This window comes from Pleurodeles waltl, chromosome 11 (genome assembly GCF_031143425.1).
Source record: "Pleurodeles waltl isolate 20211129_DDA chromosome 11, aPleWal1.hap1.20221129, whole genome shotgun sequence".
Taxonomy (NCBI): domain Eukaryota; kingdom Metazoa; phylum Chordata; class Amphibia; order Caudata; family Salamandridae; genus Pleurodeles; species Pleurodeles waltl.
Window position 1 is genome coordinate 828982016 of NC_090450.1, and position 23882 is coordinate 829005897.

Genomic DNA, 23882 nt, shown 5'->3' on the forward strand with positions numbered 1-23882 from the left:
TAAGGAAAAAACAATATCCTTTTCCTGAAATTATATTCCATTTGCATGTGTAGCATTTAATTATTTGAGGTGAAAGTTGTACTAATAAAGTGTAATTCAAGACAAACATATTATTGAGACAGATGTTCCAGCAGCCTGTAGTTCTCATTTTAAATATCAGGTTACTGGTTACAGTGGCTCACTCCACTGGAAATATTTAAGGCGTGAAGGTATTTTCCAAATATGGACATATGAAGAGATTAGACAAGCAGTATGAGTAGCTTGACCACAGAGGCAAAAGGAAAGGAGTATAGAATTAAGACCTCTTCTAAATATGGTGTGCTGTGTCAAGACTGATTGAAATGCCCTGATAAGGCTTGGAATATGATTTTTTTTTGCGATGCGGATCCTATATGTTTGCAAACCCCTGCACCACCACCTGGTGGCAGCTATTTCAATCAATCCTTCCTCAGTGTAAACGGGTTAATATGAACTGGGCTGCCACATACCTTAGAAATGTCAGACAACTCAAAGAGAAGTTGCAATGGTTCTGGGGCCACCCTTGGAGCCCCTACACAGAAAACAGTTATGACAAAAAGGTACAAGAGCTATACATTTTGCTAGGAGATAAAGTCCTGATAGGAAAGTTTGGAAAAGGACAGCACTGGCAGTGAGCGAGGCACTACTTTTTTTAATATCGCGTTAAGATTGCATATTAAGGCCACAGCCTTTAGTCATTGCTACAAGTAGTTGAACGCATATATAACCTCACACAGGGAAAAGAAGAAGAGTCCAGCCAGTCGACTTCCTTAAAATGCCTATTTTGTAATTGAAATAATGAATTTATTAAACAAGATGTGGGAAATTCAAACCGGGGGGCCTGGACCCTAAGCCTCCCAATAGTTACAGTCCTACATTAATGAAAAGGTGACTTCCCACATCAAAGATTTTTAAAAAGTCATGAGCAAAATGCTTCAAAAATTATTTTATTCCATTGTAAGATAGAAATTCAGTTCCAAAGGAATTTAGTCCAATTAAATAAAGACGAAATTGAAAATAAAGAGTGCTTCATTGATCAGCAAAATTGATAATCCAGTCCGAAGGGTTGGAAAAAAGGTCAGGTAGAGGTGTACGATGGTGTAACAGCCAACACGTGTTTCGTCCCTTAAGCGAGTAAGCGGGGGCTTTCTCAAGGCCTATTCAAAACATTATGCAAAGAACTTCAGACATTAAATTGTCGCAGTTGAAGGTAGGAATCTGGTTCGGTGTTAGGAAATCAAGGAAAAATTCCGTGAAGTCACTGGCGCGTCCCGCGGTAACCTCACACAGGGTTTATTTTATAATATACAGCAAAACGCCATTTCGATCTAGCTGTTCCTGGATCTACTAATGTACCCATAATAGCAGCTGTCAGTTATCATCCTCATCGGACTTCCAAAAGACTGGCTGCCTGTGGCACCTTCTTGCATAGAGGACGCAGGCTGGTTTATCTTGACACGTTACCCGCCACCAACCTGACCAACGGATGGACATTGGTGGTGTGGTAGGGTACTACTCGCAATGCGCTATACTGCTTGTAGCACCCTCCCTCGCCCTGTGCATGTGGGTCCAGGGCATGTTCTAAAAGAGAAGGCTCTAGCCAATATAGTAATCGAGCAAGGGTGCAGATAAACAATGGATGCAGAGGCCATTCCAGTTTTAATTAAAATGAAGTATTAGTATATGCTAAGTATTTCTGTATTGCTGTTGTGCTAGGTTATGCATGCCTTCTACTGGTTACTAAAGTTTTTCTAAGCTTCTGACCCTCACCATTGACAGTCGTCCAAATCAAGGGCAGAATTGGATCCCCTTTTGCAGTTCATGACCACATTGTGGATAGCGCTCCTCTCCCACACCTGGATGCCAAGAGGAAATGCCAATATGTTTAATATGTTTAATTTCCAAGGCCTTTGCTACCGTCAGTATTGACACCCTTGTTTCCATTGGCTTTTTGCATCTAAGGGCACACATGCCGCTATCATGTGTGTTCTGGATGTTGCAAGGCAGTTCCTGGTTATGTTACTTGCTAGATGTAAAGCAGCCACATGGACAGTGCTGGGCTTCTCGTACACTTTCCATGAAAATCTTTACTTCAGGTCCTCTCCTAGATGACAGTGCCGTTTCATACATAAAAATCAGCATCCAGTGGTCTTTTTGCCTCTGCGGGTGAAAGCCATTGAATTTCACTTCCTAAAAACAAGAGCCCCACCACACCAATTGACATAAAACGGATAATAAAACTACCCTAAGGTGAGGTATGTCACCAACCCACTGTTTTAAATAGTTTCGGTTGTTATATATATATATATATATATATATCTATCTATTGAGTGAAGCAGCCCGCTGTAAAAACTCTTAGTATTGTTTATATGTAATATAGGGTATTGTGCCATTCCACAGCCCATTCCCAGACGACCTACGTAGATCAATGTCGAAGTTGTTATCCTAGATATTCCTACATTCCAACCCCTCTGATCTTACTTTCAGTTAAATTTGTTTTTTCATAGACCCGTCTTGTACAACGCGCAATCTGTAATTTCTGTATTTAAACTGGCATCCCTGCTGGGTGTTCGGAAAGTATGACGGGAGGCACTATACTACTAAACAGAAAGAAAATAACATAGAAATGTATTTATAAAATATACTGATATCGCAAAATCAAAGAAGGTCTGGTCTGTTTCTCTCTGCCATTCATAACAGTGTAACTTTCCTTCAAGCAACTCTTGGAAAATCTCAGCTTTAATCCACTTCTTGGAGATTTTAATTATAAGCAAACGTATACTTTAAGGGCTAATGACCCTGATTGCGCAAAATCTGATCATACATTTCACACCATTTTGTGGTCTACTAATGATTTTGTGCCCTATGTACTAATAGGTTCTCATTACAAAATCACCAGTAGCAGAGGACAAGGACGTTTCAAGGCGGGGGCAAAATGGGCTGTTGCCCAGGCCCCTCACCTTTCACAGAGCATTTTGGTAAAGTGATTGAGACAAATAGAAGAATCTCTCTCTCTCCGCTCCGCCTTTTTTTTTCTTCTCACTTCCTCACTCTCTGTCTCTCTCTTCTCTCTCCCTCTCTCTTTCACTCATTCTGTTTACCTTTATCTCTGTCTCGGTCTTTCTTTCTTCCTACCCGTACTTCACCACTCTCAACCTTTCTAACTCTTTCTCTACCTCACCTATCTTTCGATGTATCATCACTCCTTTTAACTTGCTTACCCTTCTTCACCTCTCTCGCTACTTCTCTGTGTATCTACCTCTAGCTTACTAATATCTCCAACTTCCTACTTCTAGTTCTACCTCTCTGCACTACTTCTTCCTCATCTTTCTCTACTTAATCTCTTTCTCCACTTCTCTATCGTGTTGTGCCACATCTCTCTCTACCTTACAATCACTAAATTCCTGCCCTTTTCCCTACCTGCCCTTCTCTCTGACTGCCTCTGTAGTTAGCACCCTTTAACCCTCTTTCTTTGCCTGTCTCATGTCACTCTCCACACTTCACCTCATCTTTTCTACTACACCCCTTTGTATTTATGTCTCTGTCTATCTCTGCATATCGATGTCTCTCCTATTTCTCTACCTCTGTCTACCTCATGTCTTTTTCAATAAATGTCCTTCTAGCCCACCTCTACCTTCCTGTCATACACAACTTCACCTCTAGCCTTCATTACTACTTTCTGTACATACCCCTACATCACTACCTCTACATTACCTCTCTCTAATGTATACCTCACTGTTGTTTGTATCTTACATCCCTTAAGCTCTCCCCTTCTACTTCACCTCCCTTTCAGCCTCATCTCCCAGTACCTCGCTTCTCTAACCCCTCTGTCTACCTCAGTTCTCCCTGTACATAATTGTTCTCTATCTTACTTCTCTCTCACTCCCTCACCTCTCTGTAGCCCATCTTACCTCTATCCCACATCCTAACCTCTCAGTTTATGCCACCATTTGGTTGCTACATCCACCCTGAACCACCCTCCCTCGCCTCACCCAATATTTTACCTGTTTCTCATTAGCTCACTTTCTCTTCCACCACCTCTTTTTAGGTAGAAGCCTACCACACAGCGCAGCGGTCCAATTGCGAAAATACATTTTGTGGGCATTCTTAAAGCTTCCCTAGGAATGCATTCTGTCCATTGCTTACCATTGGCTTTGAGATTCGTAATTCCCATTTAATGGTTTTCTATTTGCTGGCTTTATTTGTTTTTAGCTGTCCAGCATGTCTTCGTTGCTCCAGTGGAGCAAACCTTGTTCACCATCGCTTCTTGTATTCTTCCACTAGTCCTTGCTTTCTACAAACAGCCCTCTAAACATATTGTGTCACATTTGCTTTGCATTCAAAGACAGATGTCAGGGTCTGTCTTCCGAGGAAGCCTGGAATTTACTTTTCTTTCTCTGACTTCAAAGTGAGAGGATTTATGTGACAATCTTGTCAGGTATAGAAAAGAAAAGTTTTTTCTAGCACACAACATTATTTATGTAAATACCTGTAAATGAACTGTGCAAGTATTTCAGAATAATCTTAATTACGCAAGCACAAATAAAGCACTTTTTTGAAATTCAGAAGTATGTTGGAAAAAGGTATTTTAATATGATCAAAACAAAGCAATACAAAAGGGATCACTAAAACTGTATGTTCAAATTTAATTGTCATTACAATGGAAAATGTGTTGTCTGTAATGCAGTGCGCTACTACACGATGCCATACACAATACTGCGCCAGTCCACTGTACACTACTCCACTGTGTGACACCCTACTCTGCTCTATGCCCCTCCACTCTAAGCTGCTCCACTCTACAACACTTTACGACACTCTACTCCACAACACTTCACTCTATGCCACTTCACACTAGGCCACTCCACTCCACTCCATTCTTCAACACTCTACTGTGACACTTTGCTCCATTCCTTGCTACACCACTCCATCTACTCCATTGCACTCTGTGTCACTCCAATCTATGCCACTCCACTCTATGACACTTTACTCCACTCTACGCCCCTCCACTCTACAGCACTCTACTTTACTCCACTCTGCACCACTCTACTCCACCCTACACCGCTCCCCTCTATGACACTTTAAACCACTTCGCTCTATGACACTGCTTCACTGTATGCCAATCTACACCACTCTACTCTGCGCCACTTTGCTTCAGGTCATGCCACTCTACTCTACAACTCTACTCCACTCCGTCACATTCTACTGTATGCCACTCTATGATACTCCACCCTATGACCCTCTACTCTGACACTTTATTCCACTCTATGCTCCTCCACTCTACACCCCTTCCCTCTATTCCATGAGACTCCACTTCACGGCACTCCACTCTACGACACTCTATTCTACTCTATGACACTCTGCTCCACTCTTCCCAATTCTACACCACTCTACTCTATGCCACCCTCCTCAGTGCCACTAACCTTTAGCCATGCTGAACAGCAGTCACAATAGCTCTTGCATAAGTGAGACCTATTGGCTTTCCAAATGCTTTTTCTCTCTCTTTCTCTCTCTCTCTCTCTCTAGACCTCTATTGCAACTTACCCTCTCTACCTAATTCTCCCTATATATAGTTATATACCTTTGTACCTCACTTGACTGCCTCTGCTGCTCTCTGAACCTCACCATTCTCTCTGTCTTTTGCACTGCATCAGCTTCATCTCTCTTTATCTACCTCACATCTTACCTCTACTTCACCCCTCTCTCCCTCTACAAACATCATCTCACTTTCTACCTTTGAACTCTCTCTTTCTACTTTTCTCTCTACTTCACTTCTTTCTTTACCTGATGTGTCTTTTCACACCTCACGTTTAATTTTGCCTTACTCTCTATCTCGCCATGTTACTCTACTTTGAAGCTCTCTAAACGTCTGCCACTACCTCACAGATTTGTCTGTCTTTCTCCCTCTCTCTTTCTCTCTCTCTCTATCTCTCTCTAAATTCAGATCAGTTTGAAACATGCTTCTTCTTCTACCTCATCACCCAGTGTACCTCAAATACTCCCTTATCACTACATTTCATTTGCTGTCATTCTGGCTCACAATAACCCTTTCCCTCCATTTAAAGCCATACCCATCTCTTGTCTGTATCTTTCTTTCTGGCTATGTCACTTTCTTTTTTCACCTTATGTTTCTCCCTACCTCAACTGTCTATATCATCTCTGTCTCTACCTCCCTTCTCAGTCACTTACCTTCTCTTGCCATACTGTTCTCTTTACTTCTCTATCCTACTATAGTCTCCTGATCCCTCCCATTTCTATTACTCAGTAGAGCAGAGGCCACTTTCAAGTCAGAGAAGTGTACACCGAAAGAAGAGAGACAAAGCAGGCAAAGCGAATTCATGAGAAAATTACCACATCACATAATGAAATGGTGAAAATCATTGGAGCCGTGCTTTGATGCTCCCTGTTGCAGCACAAATACCTGTTTGTGATTAGGAATATCCAGCACCTGAATCTACAATTTCTAGCAATCTGTGTGTATGTCTCATTTCAATATTATGACCCAGTTCATTAAATATTTACCAAGTCTCCTTTACAATTCCAGTAACAGACAGCATAGATAATGTATTACATGTATGCAAAGTCTAGCTCCAAGCACATAAGACAATAGCTTTATGAGCACTTGTTCAAGATGTCATTTGGTACTATCTGGCTACTGGACTTTGAGCAAATCATGTTTTTGACTGCATTTGTAGGCCCCCATTTCTGAAAGCTTGACATGTACTCAATATTGTACTCAATGTTGTTTTCTTTTAGGGGTGCTCGAATTAGCTAAAAATGGGTAATGAAAAGAAGGTTGTTCTAGCCAGAGGGACATAAAATACGTTGTTAAGAGGCCCACATTCTTTTGATGTCACTAGGAGAGGGTAATAGTGCTGTCTGCCAAATGAATAGTATTTAGGTAGGTCACAATTTTAGTCCTGGCCCCAATATACCTCTGTATGTACTCTGTGGGTCCCGTACTTACTGTGCCACTGGATTCAAGCTACCCTGGCTGATGAAGGGTGATACCCTGAAACTGGTCCCAGGATGCTTGTTTCTGGTCCAGGGAGGACCTGGCCTGGCAGTTCAGGCTGGACTGTTCGCAAGAGGAACAGGGTCAAGACTGATTTGCATATGGCTGGGTCCAAACTGGGGTGGCATGGTGAGCAAAAGAAAGATGGGTTAAACCCAGATCTGTGACTGGGGGTGAGTGTTGCATTGTTCAGCACTCCGTCCATCATCCTTTTGTGCTGCTAAAGTTGCCCTAACTGATAAGGGTATGCCCAGACGTGGGTCCCGTGCTCACTGTGCCACTGGATTCTAGCTAGCCTGGCTGATGAAGGGGAATACCCTGAAACCAGTCCCAGGATGCTTGTTTCCAGTACAGGGAGGACCTGGCCCAGCAGTTCGGGCTGGACTGTTCCCAAGAGGAACAGGGTCAAGACTGATTTGCACATGGCTGGTCCAAACTTGGGTGGCATGGTGAGCAAAAGAACAATGGATTAAACCCAGATCTGTAACTGGGGGTGAGTGTTTGCATTGTTCAGCACTCCGTCCATCATCCTTTTGTGTTGCTAGATTCAGATTCATGAACATGAACAAAGCAGGTGGTAGCAGAGGATCTTTACCTCCTGACAGAGTGTTGCTAACTACAAAATCTGAGAACTCTATAAACAAAGAAAAATGTGTCATATGCCAGTCTAATCCGAAAGAAAAGCTAACATGAACTACAGCTGGAGAGAAGAGAGTTCGACATGCTTCCGAAATATGGCATGATGAAGTACACAAAAGATTGAAACTGGTGGGTAAAGAGGATCAAATATTTTATCAGTTTAACAACGAATGCTCCAAGTTGTATGGAATGGAAAAAAAGCCTGAAAAATGTTTTCAAAAATACCACAAACCAGTGAATCACAGCAAGAATCCAAGGCTTCTGAGAAAGCGATGACAACCAAACCTAATGCCCATCCACTTAGAAGATCGATGGCTACCCCTCATCCACCATCAACTGATCAGAAAGTTGAGGATCGTCAATGTGTTATCTGTGCTTTAGCCAGAACAAAGGCCAAAGGGATTGATGAAAGAACAAAGTACAGAGTATTTAAGTCTAAAAGGGCCAACATGTTTTTATCTGCAGCTAGTTTCTTCCAAGTTGAGGTTTACAGCCAAGTAGCTGATCAAAACCATGAGGTGAATGTATTTGCAGAAGATTTGTATGCCCACCCAAACTGCATGGTGTATACATTTGAAAATATGAATGCACAATGAGTTCCCAGCAGCAATGTAACTGCCAGCCTTCAGTTAAGTTTGTACTCTTTGAAAAAGCAAATTAAGTTTTAAAGCCGCTCTTGAGTGCTGGCTACGGGTTCCCACTCAGTGAGATCTGAGAAATTATAGTCAGCACTGAGAAAACTATTGATCCATAATGATGAAATTGATAATTTTCTGGTGAGAATGTACAATGAAAGAATTTGTTTTGTCATTCTAACAAAAAGAATGAGCCACTTATGGTGTTCCCAGCAGATATGACTCCTGAAGTTATTGCTGCCAAAATAACATCACAGGATGCAGTAAAATCGGCAGGAACCCTGTTAAAAAAACGTCCTGAAAGATTTAGATTTTGGACTTAATGACAAGTTTTGTGATACCTCTGCGCTCCGCAAATCATGGGAATCAACAAGAATGCCTGATTCTGTCTTCAAATTTTTACATCATTGTTCAACATCAGCAAAGCAAAAGTGCTAGAAACTAAAGTTCTTCAGTTCGGAAAAGAAGCCGACAACATTGATGATGGCTTTGAAGAAATACGCGAAGAAGTGGAAGACAATCCCATGAACTAACAGGCTTATGCTGTGCACCTGTACTGTCTTTTCCAAATCATGTTTTACACCACGGCAAAAAGAAAACTCTGCTACACATGATGACTGCCCACGCAGTCTATGATAAGTGCAAAAGTGGAGAGCTAGTCACTTCAATGAATAGGATTAGTGAATCAGCAAGTCATAATGACATAGTATGGAGCATGAACTTGCAGCTCATGCTGTAAAATCTTGTAAATCAGACAGCACACCACTTCCAAGTCACTTTACCAGGAAAGGATTTACAAGTGCTGCTATTAATAATTTTGATTTTGAAGACAGCTCTTCTTTGTCTTGAACATCCAACAGACATGATACTGCCATGGTGCTTTTTCAAAACTGTACCAATGAATAAGCTGATGGAAAACAATCTGTGTCAGCTGTAGGTATAAAAAAATGAAGCTGCAAACTTATAACCCAATTGCCTTTCCAACATGTGCAAAATCATTACAAGCCATCAATACATCCCAGTCTACCACAAATTTTCAAAGTGGCTGAGGACATGGATCTTCTTGTACCTGATGCTGCAGTCCACAAAGCTGATTTAATGCAATTTATCATATTTTTTATTCGGAGCGGACAGTAGGATTAAGAAAAGCCAGGTCCTCTGTGGGCTGGAATTATTTTCTGATCTCCCAGAATACTGTCCCACTGAAGAAGGGTGGGTTTTTACCAGTAATACCATCTCCAGTTACAAACTACATAATAGTATACACAGCTCTAAAATTTTCCAAAATTTGCGTGCTGAGCTTGAAGACCAGCCTATCCTGCCAATTGTTTTTGATGAAGGTGTTTTCCATATTGTAGCTGACCTTTTTATGCACAATCCAATAGAATTTGATGATCTTTATCCAATAATGGGCATTTTTCACATGACGAAAGTTGCGTTGAGGTGTGCGTGAAGTTATCCCAGTAGATGTGGCATAGACAATGCACATATAAAGGCTGAAATCTTTGGATGCAAAACTGTCCAGTTAGTATTGAGCGGAACTCATTATGTTTGTTTGTTACAAGATATGCTCATCATCTTTGAGGCTATAGAAACACTGCATTGTAATGCTTTGTAGAACAAGAATGACAAGTTAGGATTTGCATAGCTTATCTCAGAAGTGAACTAGGCACAGGGTGTGCTTCATTCAAAAGACGTTATGCACAGCCAGGCAATGTGCAGTACACTCAGTTCAAAATTGGAAAACCTGAAAACCTAGTTTGTAGGGTATGTCAAAGAATGTGAAGCAAAATCAGAACTTTGCAAATACTGGGGAAAATGTTTTGCATGTGATAGCTCTAGTGAAAAACTTGGTACATGCTGATCGGGAAGGTGATTGGGAGCTGTACTAAAAGACTGTGGAGTCACTAATTACGGTGTTTTGTGAGTTTGATTGCATGAACTACCTGAGATATGGCTCCTGGTATTTGGAAAGAATGAAGAAACTAGAGTGGAAAGCCCATACATCTACAGAAAATTCATCCAAAGACATTTTGTGGTGAAAGACAGAGAGGGGAGGTTCAAGTGGCTCCTGATATGAAACTGGAACAAATGATTCAGAGATCACAGAAATGCTCCAAGGGAATTGTTGGGCAGGCACCTAAAGGTGAATATGTTGCTCAATGGCAGGTAGTTTACCATGAAGTCTTTTCTATTTGCAATGCTGTCAGAGATACGACAATTTCAAAATTAATAGACCATTGTGAAACTGATCCTCATCATGAACTTGTGGGAAAGAGATAGGAAAGTTTTAATAAACATGTTGACAGCCTTCTTCATTTCATGCAGCATCAAAGAATCCCCTTTGAAATGAGTAAGCCTCTGCGACTACACAACTTTGTGACCAAACAATATGTCGATAACGATATAAAGACATGTCTGCTAGATGTCCTGGAACATGGATTGAAACTATACGCAGAAGTGAAGCTGGAGAGATTTGTATTGAAATAGACAAAGCTGTTTGACTATCACTAAAGCTAAACTTCCACACTTTAATTGCCATGGTAAGAGTTTCGTCCAGCAAGCCACTTCAAATCAGGTAACAAAAAACTATTTTTGCAAGCACATAGTGAGATCAAAGTAGCAAAAGAAAGGGGTGAAATTATCAAGGACATCCTGTCGCATGATCTTCTTCTAACAAACGCATTATTTGATGGAGATGCTTCAACCAAACCAGTGAAGCACAGACTCATACAAGAGTTCGAAAAAAAACTTTCACCTGAAGAATTTCAATTTGAAAAGGTGTCCTCATTGAAAACTGTTGTTGTTGTGTCCTATATGTTACAATTACAAATGGTCAATATTTCATCCATGCAAAACTTCGCAGAGGTTGTTTAGGCTGTTCTACAGATATCAAAGTCAGTGTGTGCCTTCATGCACATTGTCTTTAACAGTTACCTTGAACTATCTGTAAAAGAATGTGAGAGAATCAGACAAATGTCTACAAGTGGATCAATTGACCTTACCTGCATCAGAAATTCAACACCTATACCTGTGCAACTTGATAAATTCTGGTAATCGAACAAGATGAACTTGGAGGTATAAACTCGCCAAAACATTGCTGATGCTTCAGTGAACACTGAATTTTCAATTTTTGCATGTGGAATGATTGTCAATGAGGAGTTGGTGCCTCCAGAGATATATTCAAAAGGCACGGGCCATATTGTTCAAGAACTTAACAACAAATTAGAGGAAACTGATGTTTGTGTTGTGCCATATGTTGAGTGGGTTGTTCGAAATGGTTCCAGTCGAGTCATTGTATTGTCAAATGACACAGATGTTATTATTGTGCTACTTAGATTTGTTGCAATGTTCATAAGTCAAGGATTGTCAGAGTTATGGATACATTTTGAAACAGGTGAGAAAAGACACTTAAAGCCGCTTCATATTCTGTACAGAAACGTGACCCATAGATGTCCAGTTTTCTTACCAAGGCACATAATCTTATGGTTGATGACACTATGAGCAAAATTGGAACAAAGCTTGGAGCTTTAACTGCTAAACCTGTGAATTTTCTAAAAGGACTTGCTGAGACAGAAGAAGAATGTGAATTTAAAGACATAGAAAAATAAATTGTGCATGTGTGCAAAACAAGTTCTGACTGTCACACATTTGACAATCTTTGGTACAGTGAGTTCAAGTGATCAGTCCTTATAAGTGATCTTCCACCAACGTCACATTCTTTGCGAGGACACATTAAAAGAGCATTCTACTTGATCAGAAGATGTATAAATGTTTTGGATCAAGCATATGTAGAGAAAGATCTGTGTGAATTTTGGTTGGGAAAATATTGATGGGGTGCTAAAACCTATGAAATTCCTAAAGCCTCCACCCACAGAACTTTCACGTACATGTACAAAACCTGTGCTACAAAAAGATGTCCCTGTCGATATGTTCTTCTCAAATGTTCAACATTCTGCAAAAGTACCACTAGCGATTATCGAAACAAATAAACAAAGTGAACTACGAAAATGTGTCTGAAACAGGAGTGATAAAAATTTTTTTTTCATATTCAGATTGTTTGGTGTACACATAAAAGGATTAAAAAGCATTATTATTTGTTTCACTTCTCTATATATCTTTTCTTCCTCTATTATAGCCGCCATTTTGGAAAAATGTGGAAAGGTTGCTCTGAGGAGTTATATTCTGTCTCTAAAAGACTACATGACCCCCAAAACCTATGTTTTTTTAACACCAAAATGAAGTATATAGGTCTCATGGTTCCTGAAGTATTTCATCATCGCTGCAACACATCTGCCATTTTTAAAAATGGCACCCAGAATAATTGGCCCAGATCAGCAATGTCTACCCAGCTAAATTACTTCTCTAATGATCCAAAAACAAACAAAAATCAAAAATGTAAATCTCTGGATGACAATTTTTTTATGGAGGTATATCAGGGGGCCGGGAATATTTGCAACCCTCCTGTGATTTGCTGGAAACACATCAACTATGGTCTGCAAGGAACATCAGAAATCCATCCCTATGTTTGCATGTTCCTTGAAGTAAATGTTTCTACTTAAGAAAAAAATAATTTCGGACTACATTGAGAGGAGCAGGCACCAGATCCCTGGACCATTGCCTTATCCCCAAAGGATGCCTAAAAAGGGGAAGGTATCCAAGAAAAGGGAAGGTATTCCAAAAAGACACCATCCCATTTGTGATTCAGTCGCCAGTACTTTTGGAAACAATTCAATTGTTTGCAAAAATACATTTATATACAACATTCCAACTTGCAGTTAGAAGGAGATGGCCCTTCCAGTCCTCTTCCTAATTTTGATTAGGAATGAGTTTAGAAATAGAAAAAATATTTTTCCGTCACAAATCCTGTAATTGATCAAACTTTATACATCAGGCACTAAGATTCCTTCTGCCGAAGTTGTGAAAAGTGAAGAAGGCTGAGTCTTTCAACATTAAAACATATAAAAAGTGGCGAGAGATTGTGGAGCTTTGCCTTTTTCATTTTTGATATGCAAGACGTATTGTACCCAGTACTTTAAAACGTACATAGAGTGGGCTTCAGTGCCACCCATATGATATTCCTCCATCACTTCAGGCTATTGGCTGTTTACTATTTTACATCTGTACAGTGCACACAATCATCACTGTTCTTCATTCAATTCTTTATCTCCTTTATGCATTTTATACAGAAAGCAAGCCTATTTTGCTGCTTGTCCTCAGTATCATAAACCAGTAGGACAAACTTTAATGTGATAAGCAGAATTTGTTCATAGGACGCTATGTAAACAGCATCTGTGAAGGCCTGTGTTCAACTGTGTTGCTACATTAAAGCCAGCCCTATTGGCTCTGCCACTGCTTGTTTCTTTGCTCTTGACCAGTTGTAGAAGATAGACTACATATTATGTTGTGTCTCTGTGTTTATTTATTTTGGGCGCTTTATAGATCACTACACTTAAGACAACTAGCCCACCATGCGAGTCTCAATTCTCAGGTGTTGAGGATATCTATAGAGCTCTATAATCACGGTATGCACCTTTGCATATCTGCTGTCAGTTACAATGTCGTGCATTCTAAGCCATGGGATATGCCTAACAAAAAATTATACATCAATTTTGTAACTGTATGACATGAAATCATGACATTAGTAGGATGCACAGTGCAGGGTTTTAATAATTTAAATAGGGTATCATTTCATTACCCAAATTCAATTTGTGCATTATACTAATTCCTCCAAAGATCTCCAGGTAGTTAAGTAGGGCAGCACAAAGTTCAAGGAGGTATTGGACTCAGGTTTCTTTATAGGTTGTCTCTCCATTTCGAGCAACTCTATGATATGGAGAACGACAACTGATGTTCCTATTCAGCCCGATTAAGTGTGTTTTGTCTCTTGAATTCAAGACTCTAAACATTAGCGAATTGTGTTAAATTCAGTTCATTCTGCATCCTAATGCTTTGTGGCCTCGTATTGCGTGAGTGGATTATTTGTGTCTCAACTTCACAATTAAATTTCTTTCTGCTGGTAGCTTAAGTTCAATGTATCCAATTAAATGCATTTACAATTCTCCAGCGCCTGGCCGTTGTGATGAAAAATAGTAATCTCTGAGGGGTTTTCCATACAGACAGAATATTCTGTTAGGCACATGTCACTGTGGCTTAGACGGCATCGCCTTATGACGCCCACAGCCCAAGCTTCTCGAGTGGAAAGTCAAATGGAATCTATAAAGAAGATTTCTGAAAAACAACAAGCCCCCTGGTGGGAAGCTACCGCTTGTCAGTTCAGTCTCCGCAGGCAGGGCTGAGCCAGTGCGGGCGCGTTCAGCTGCAGAGCGCGCGGGCAGGTTCACCATCGGCAGCGGACCGGCGCGGCCTCCCCCAGGGAATCGGCGGTGCTTGTAAACAATATGTCAGGATGGAGTGGCCATTTTCTTAGGAAGGCTCCCGAGGCAGCTCATTGTCAGAGTGAGTGACCCTGTATCTCACTCTCCAAAGCAAATACACTTCAAAGCTCAGAAGCTGCAAGAAGGACAGGAAAGGTGACAGAGTGTTCCTTGATGTCAACTTAAAGCTGCTCTTCTGTGACCTCAGTTGCACTTTATCCACGTTAAAATATGACAGAGTCCTAAATAAGTAAATCTTATAGATTTACGTCCTGGAAACCGATACTTGCAAATTCAATATCATAAGTTACGCCACACAACACAGCTAATATTTGTTTTAATTGAAACTAAAATGCATATCTAGCACTTTAACACTGGTTACAGGTTTTGTTTTCATGATCCACGTTTTGACATGACTATTGTCAAGTTCCAAAGGATGTGTTATAGGGTCATGTTTCTGGATTTTTTTTCTTCATTTTATTTTCTTTAGTTTTAATTATTGGTAAACATGTGCATTGTCCTGAGCCACTTCAACGAGGCTAATTTTATTGACTCCAGATGGATAAGATGTGAGGTTCCGCCAGCACTGGAACTTATGACTTGTAGGGAACACACTGGCCTCTGCAGCAGGGACTTTAACCCACTGAGCTGTCTTGTGCCCAGACATCAGTTTTCTGCAAGAAAATCAAACAATGTCAAACTCTAGTTTCAAATCGTATTTCTTATGTTGTCAATTCTCATAGCTTCAGCTGAAGAGCTTTATAAAAACTGTTTCCGGATTCTAAAAGTATGGTCCTTGGAGCATAAGGTTATACATTGTACATCTAAGCTATTTCTGCATCTGATGCGAAGATTTTTATGAATGGTCTTTATATTTCGATATTAAGAACGCATAACTTCGCAGATCCAGTGACAGCCTTGCCATTTAAATGTTCATGTTCTTTTGTCATTCTCCTTTTGTTTTCTTCTTCATAAAACTAATAAAACACAAATGATAGATAAATGTTCATTGTCACAGGAAGCTCCTATCTGATTTATGTGAGAGTGTTTAATGCAAAACTTTCACGTGCAAATGTATATATTCCTACGTGGGATGTGTAGTGAATCAGAGAACGTGTAGTAAGAGCACAGGCCTCTCTCAGCTGTTTAACAGATGCAATCTCAAGGTACCAAACACACCCCAGTCTGATTATGTATCTCTGAGCGTAGTGCACATGGAGGCCAGTGCCTTGGCAGAAGAGTCTAGAAGCGCTATAGCCAGTGAGCTTTCTAAACTCACTACTTCTTCCCCCATACCCAGTGTAAAAATAAATAATAAAAACAAGGAATGAAAACAGAAATGAAAGCAGAGATTGCCCTAATAGCCCTGGCCATGAAGCTGGTTAATTTTTAGGCTGATGTGTAGATGTGCACAAATAAAATGGTTTGGCTCACAGTGAAGCAGTGATAGAAAGTGATGCGGTGCCTTCAGATGCTCCTATTTCACAGATATCCGTAGGCTTCAGACACAATGGAAGCCCTCTGAATGGTGGGCGTCCCTCCGTGCCCCAGGGGTTGCAGGGGTCTGCGCTATGCCCCTGCAGTGAAGGGAGCTAATAGCTGAAGTTAATCTATCTATCTATCTATTTGAAACACTGAAAACAGCACACTTAAAAACCAAGTTACAGTTCTGGCTCAGATACACAAAACCACTACAATTCACCAGTTATGGAGTTGTATTAGTGCAGGCAGTCAATGCATGTCATTTCTTGCATCACCTGACATGTACACAACTCCCATTTGCAAATTGCAGTGGAAAAAGGTAATCAAGCAAGAGTTAAACATGGTAGGTAATGTGAGTTATGGTCTGTGTTGTGTGCCTTGTATACCATAACTGATGAATTTCAGTGGTTTTCTATTTTTGAATTGTAACTAACTTTTTAACTGTAGTTGTTCATTGGATGAATACATTTGTTTAAAAGAATAGACTTTCCCCAACCACTGATGCACATATCCTTTGGCCATGCACACTGGGAGTTGGTCACCCTCTGCCCAACCCACTATGGGTGGCCACCTCCCCTCCCCCACCACATGGCATGACCACCCAATGTCAGCTGTGCACATTATTGGGCTCTCTACCATATCTAAGTAATTTTTTTCTCCGTCACTGTCTCCTCCTGCTTGAAAAGTTGTGAATCATATCCGATTCATGATTTTCCATAAAATAGAGGGCAAATCCACTATTTAATGTGGCAAATTTCTCTTATCTCATTTTGACATGTAAGTCACATCTTGTTTTCTCAGTTTGCAAATCTGAATCTAGTCAAGTTTGTTAAAATACAATGCAATATGATATAGTTTATTGTTCAGTTAATAAAAACCATAACAAGTTTAGTGTGGAAATCACTATGGGAGGAGGCGTAGGTGATTAGGTCATGTTTGTTAAGATGCCAAAAACAAATCCACTGAGTTCTTTTACAGCCAATCACATATGTCAAAAAGTCCAAATGTGATTAACAGGAGTCGTGAATCACTCAATCAGAACTTTAAATGACAAGAGGTTTATAAAAGTATTAAGACTTTCAAGTCACCCTTCAAGTCTTTTAAACAGGTACATATAAAAATCTACTTAACAGATTTACGCCAAACCAACAAAAGTATTATTCCTGAGTAAAGATCTACTTTCATGTCAAGTTTGGTGTAAATCTGTTTGGAAGGTTTGGCTGTGGGTGGGAGAAAAGTTTCCTATAGGAGCTAATATGGGAAAACAGACTTTTGACCCCTCCCACGCTTAACATTTTCCTATTCATATAACTGCTGGAAATGTATCCCCACAGGCCTTAACTCCCTATACAAAGCATATGCCAAACATGGTTCAGATCTGTCTTTGGGATCAAAAGTTATAGTTGAATCAAAAATGCCTTTTGAATTGAAAGTGCTAGAGTTTAAATAGTGGAATGAGGAGTCAGATCTCAAGACATTTCACAGTGATTGCAGATCCTAAATAGAGTGGGTGAGACTTTTTTAGGACGGTATGGAAAAGGGTGCATAATATCAATGTTAATCAGAGCGACTGGAGGAAATTAAGTCTAATGACACTATCTTTCTTGCTAATCTCAGAAGAGTACAGTTTTTCTCCATTTTTCGTATCATATTCCTGCACAACTCAGTAAGGTCTTGAGGAAGATGATGGATGTTCATGATGCCAAAAAAGGAGTCAGAGATTAGGAAAATACACTGGGAGTTTGACAAGGTAAAATAATCTTCAGGCACTTTGGTTGATCTATTAAATATCAAAGTGTGATTCTGCTCCACAGGGTCTGATGCATTCCAGTGGCCCGGTCGGACGTCATCGGCAGTTGGTGTTGGTCTTGGAAGGAGAGCTTTACCTCATCCCTTTTGCTCTGCTGAAAGGAAGTTCTTCCAACGAATACCTCTATGAACGATTCAGTTTGATCGCTGTTCCTGCCATACGTTCTTTGAACCCAAACTCCAAGGTAGGCACCCGCTGCCCTTTTAAATCAGATGGATGTGTTATTTACAAAATGCTAATGACATATTGCATTTGTGGCAGCAATTCTTGAAGCTGGTATAAAAATGTATTTTCCTGTCATTAAAATGGTGCACTTACCTGACTGTTTGCTACAATGAACAGTATTGCGTCAAGACATAAATTTGTAAGCATTTATTTCGATCTCTTAGTCAGATTAGATTATGCAACGATTTTGGACAGTGGCACTGCTTTAAGTAGGATGAAAAAAGTGTCAGGCCCAAGACGGTGTAGCTTCAGAAGGCTTTACCCTAGGCGTGACCCGTGTAATACACGTAATACATGTGAAATCGCATCCAGTAATTGACAACTTCATAAATGGGGTCTCACTGGACAAAGAATAATCAATATCAGCAGGATATTTTATTTAACAGTTTATGTATCACATTTATTCAGGCCCAAAAGTAATAAAAACTTGACACTGTAAGTTTAAAAGTATGTGTCACAAAAGTGACTTCCTGTCGCTTTGCATCAGATCACTAGCTGGCACCAGAAAAGGCAGGAAGGTAAGGATTTTTTTCTTCAGCAAGTGAACAACAGAAATAGAGGGTTCCTTAAGGCCCTGGTTTGATGTCCATTGTTGGCCTTGCCAGGGCCCTGTATAAAGCACCGGAGAGAAGTAAATGCACTGCTGACCAGTGAAAGTGTGTAATTGCTAGGTAATTGTCTAACAATTCATATTTAAGTTGACAATGATCAGTGTATATACAAAAGAGGCAGTGTTTTAATTGCTCTTATAAAGGCTTATAATGCAGCAGTATATTTTCAAGTAAATGGATATTCAGTAAAGAGTTGTACAAAATACTTTACTGCAGAGGAGATGCTCAGAACACAACAATCGCAGGCATCCCTCAAAATGAATATGCATATATTCCTAATAGAAAGGTTGATCTGAAGAAATTACGCATTTTCCTGGTAACTTTATTCTATTGATGTTATGTGATTAGATTAGCCCATCCATCATGAATTCATAATGCTAAGGTTTTCATCAATTGTTTTCTAGTCCCACCTGAGGAAGAGCTCTCCGTCTTACACAAGTTCTACCTCTATGGCAGCTGTCATAGGAAATCCCAAGCTCCCTTCATCAGTAATGGACAGATGGCTCTGGGGTCCTATGCCTTCTGCCGAAGAAGAAGCCTACATGGTGTCTGAGCTACTTGGCTGCCAACCCCTTGTTGGTAACATGGCAACAAAAGAAAAGGTTATGAGTGCACTCACTCAGGCAGAGTGTGTCCATTTTGCCACCCACATCTCCTGGAAATTGGCAGCTTTGGTTTTAACACCTAACAGTGAGGATGCTCCTGGTGGGACCAAAGGTTCTTTTGGAAACACTTATACGATTCCAGAATCCCTCCAAATGCCGGACGATGCAAGTGATGTGGAGAGTATAACAGACTGTCCTCCACTTCAGGAATTCCTCCTCACTGCGGCTGACGTCTTGGATCTGCGACTTCCTGTCAAACTGGTGATCCTTGGATCCTACCAGGAGTCCAACAATAAGGTCACGGCAGATGGGGTTATTGGCTTGACAAGAGCCTTTCTCGCAGCTGGTGCTCAATGTGTCCTCGTGTCCCTTTGGCCTGTTCCAGTGGCAGCTTCCAAAATGTTTGTCCATGCCTTTTATTCATCTCTTCTCAATGGAATGAAGACAAGTGCTGCTCTTGTGGAGGCCATGAAGTCCGTCCAAAGCAACAAGCAATTTTCTCATCCATCGAACTGGGCAGGTATGACATCTAGTCACGTTTTCTTTTATGAAATGTAAAATTGTACCACTATGGGTTGACAAGAAATATGCTGTCTATGCCAGAAGTTCCTATTTAACAGTTTGCAGACTTCTTGGAAAATTATGTCATGTTAGTGTGTCCAGCAGTTCAAAGACAGCTCTCTGCTTTCCTGAACATTTTGTATTTTAATTTTAAATACCCCTGCAGAATAATCCCTCTGTTCCAAAGGCTGTCCTTCTGAACAATACAGCCACTTTATATCTGGGTACTGTTTTTTGGAAGCCGCTGGTTCTCCAGGAATTTTCTGGATATGGTAAACATGAAATCCTCAAGGACAGAAGCGTCCACGATGATGCTGAGGTCTTGTGGGTTTACAGCCCTCATTTTCTGTCCCAAATATCCTAGCTCCCCAATTGCAACACATACCATTTTTATTTTACCGTTAAACATTAATAGCCCATTAGAAAACAAATAAGGCTTCACTAGAAATGGTAATACTCTCTCATTGCAATATTATCTTGTTTGCCCAAAATATGGCCAGAGTAGTGATTATCTGAGACATCCATGGCATAAAAAACAATTGCATGCATGAATGGCAAACAATTATCCCTCTGGGGAGAAAAGGACGTTCACCCTGTCCCAAAGCATGCAGAATGAACTTGTCCTGTAGGTCGATTGCTTTATTGCTCACACTGTTGATCTGTTCAAGATCAAATATTATGAATAGGACAGAGACCCAATAGGCTGACAGAAAGCATGCTTTTACAACAAGGGCCCCTGTATAGTGAATTTACTCTCTTGCTGGCATCTGAAAAGTCCACTCAATACACTCAAAACATACACCAATTACACTGGAGGAGGTTTCAAGGGTTTATCTTATAATGACGCACAGTAATCTCCAGTTCTTGAGGACACAGCACTAGATATGTTAGTCTCAATGTCAAGTCCCACACACTTGACTTGCTCAAGTCACTGTGCGCTAGAGAACAGGAAGCATCAAGTAAGGATGCACATTGCATCTCTCAGATCAAGTACATTTTTAAGCATCATTAGGGTCACATGGTTCTAATGATCTATTATGTGCCTGGACTCTTAACCGATGATTGCCACATCTGGCATTGGAGGCCATGGCAATGAATAAGATCCCTTGCTAATGACATGCTCAGGTCTCATGAATTTGCAGGATTGGGGTTACAGCCCTGAGGATATGATGCCCTGGAAACTACAATACAGTAGTGTGCCATGTTTTTGTGCATACATATTTCTTATCCAACGTATTTAGCTATTGGCTTGCAGTTTCTTGTCCCTAAGAGCCCTTCCCTCTGAAACATCTAGCAAAATAATATATTTGATTGGTAGGCATCCGGTGGAGCCCATGATCGATTGACCTGCATAGATGCAGCAAGGTTATCCACCCATGTTGCACAAGGACATGGAGAAGATAGTGCGCATACATTTACACCTGGAGTTTTTCAAAAGTACATTTTCTGTTAAAATCATGACATCCCTCAATGATTGCTTTCTCCTTATTTTCATGAACACATGCTGCAGCATTGTGGGATTTGGTCATGGCTTCTGGGGGAAGGTATTATTGCATCAGATTTGTATGTACATATGCATGTATTGTTTTGGGTTCATATTGTATGAAACTAGGTGGTAGAAGCAACATATGCATAGTGGCTCAGGATTATCTTAAAAAGCTGAGGGAGTGGAGGTACAGAAAGAGTTCTACATGAGTCAACCCAGTGGGCTGGAGATACTAAGCGGTTCTTGACTGGTTGTGAATAATCTGTTTTCTCTAGTGGAGGACTGCAAAAGCATACCTGATCTGCAGGATGTTGTACCAGATTCTGGGAGCATAACATGAGTATGCATGTTTTCTGGTCTTCTCATCTTGGTATCTCTAGCTTTCAAGCCTGATAATGTCATAGCTTTGTGAGTTGAACTGGTCTCCTGAGATAGTGAGTTTTCATCTGCCAGATTTGCTGGTAGATTTGTTCTTCTTGTGTTGCTTATGATACAGCAGTGACTGTAGTTGATGAAGGTCTGCAGTGTCATCCAGTGCCAGTTTATTACAGTAGTTCTCACTCTGTCACAACAGACAATGTTCACAGTCCTGGGCTATTATGTGACAACCTAATGCATTATGGATGTTATGGTGTTGGTGTTCTTTTTTGGACTGATGAGACTAACACCTGAAAGCAATGATTCTTAGGCAAAAAGTGGAGGACTGGGCATAGTGTCCTTGATGATATGCAGTGACAAGGTCACCCTATTATGGTGTGATTGAATATTGTTAGTGTTTTCACAAAGTGAAAAGTAGCATGCCTGACACTGCAGTGGTGCACAGTGATGGAAGGTAGACAAGAGTGAGTAGGGTGTGCAGGGTTGAACTAGCCTTTAGGTCAAACAGGCAGCGTCAGAGGGACTGGTCTGTCAGGTCAGTGTGTGGGCAGTATTCTTTGGGTGATTGTGGGTCTCTTTATCTGGTGGGCCGGTTTTTACTCTTGATTTTCCTGATATTACCTCAAACATTCCCTGCAGCAAGGTAAATGCAGTCAGTATCTCGTACTTTGCAAAATACCTAGATAGTGTCTCTTTACAAGTTCAAAACGTTCCTCATTTGTAAATGTGGGACACTTTTTAACGTATCTGATTCGCTAATGGTACATTTTATTTTGGGGCCCGGCATATTTTTTGTCCCAGTCCGACCCTGAAGGTGTGTCTAACCTCTGGGTGTGATGGGCCAGGGCTTAAACAGCGATTCTGAAGTCCTCTTCATAAGCCGTGGTTTCATTCTACAAAGTATGGATAAATGGAAACGTTCAGTCTGACTTTTTTTGCAATATTAGTTTAAAAGAAAATGAACATTTTCCTTTTATAGCAAGTTGTGGTGTGAATACAGTGAGATTGATGTTTGAAACCCTGGATCTGAGGATGGTTGATGTGCGTATGGTATACTGTAGAAACGTGATCCACCTATGAATTCATTACATTTTTCTAAATATACACCCTTCTTGCAGATTCACTGCCTTGTGGTTTGTCAGTGGAGGGATTAGGTTAGAGAAGGCAGCCTATTGTCTGTGTTTAGGAGAAACATTTGTAATTATAGCGGCGTGATTGGAGGACGCGTACTGTTCCTGATATACATACATACCTCACATCTTGTTATTTTACATTGCAGTTGTGAAAGGGGTGGGCTTATCTCAGACCAAATGAATCCCCTGTTTCGCCTATTGGTTATAGATTTCTCTTGTGTTCTTTTATCCCTTGTTGCGAAATCATGTGCCCATTGAGATTGCAAGGTGTTTAGTTCTCATTTAAAAGCTCGGAGCCCTTCCAATTGCGCTCCTCCAAAAGACTAATAAAAAGATTGTAAAAAACGTGTGTTTGGATAGAAGATGCTAGGTGTTTGCAGTACTGTATATGGAGAATTCGTTTGTACAATGTACGTAGTCAGAATTTATTACTCCAGAGCGTGCTGGAACACACCCAATAGCTGAGCCATTTCTGAGGAACAAAATTACCTTTAAATATTTCCATATCAATTCTGTGTAGGTTTCATGCTTATTGGTGGTGACGTGAAGCTGAACAGCCCATCATCGTTAATTGGACAAGCACTAACGGAGATACTGCAACACCCGGAACGAGCGAGAGATGCATTGCGGGTCCTGCTACATCTGGTAGGAATGAAAGTGTTAGCCTATCGGTTCAAGGTTTCTCATATCATTTTACATTTCTGTTCTGTTGTTTAATGTGTCACTGGGATCCAACAATCCCCTTTCTTGTGTATGGAAAGGTGTAGGCAGCAGGACACTGTCAGTACCATTCAATGGTCTCTTCGTTCTTTGGAGAAGCAGGAGTTTGGTATCGGGAGGCAACTCAACACCCCGAGTGATACCCCCGGCACATCAAATCAGACTCTCACTCTTGTAACAGGTTCGCTGT

The 23882-nt window shown here is 40.6% G+C and overlaps 1 protein-coding gene across 3 annotated transcripts in view; it reads left to right on the forward strand.

Annotated features, from left to right (window-relative positions):
• The window catches only part of TTC28 (tetratricopeptide repeat domain 28), a 1605451-nt gene that overhangs the window by 1542764 nt on the left and 38805 nt on the right, over positions 1–23882 (forward strand). For all 3 annotated transcript variants that reach the window (XM_069214676.1, XM_069214678.1, XM_069214677.1), the window contains 3 exons: positions 17978–18157; positions 19214–19934; positions 23493–23617. In XM_069214676.1, the coding sequence (XP_069070777.1) occupies positions 17978–18157; positions 19214–19934; positions 23493–23617 (1026 nt within the window). The remainder of the gene's footprint in view (positions 1–17977; positions 18158–19213; positions 19935–23492; positions 23618–23882) is intronic.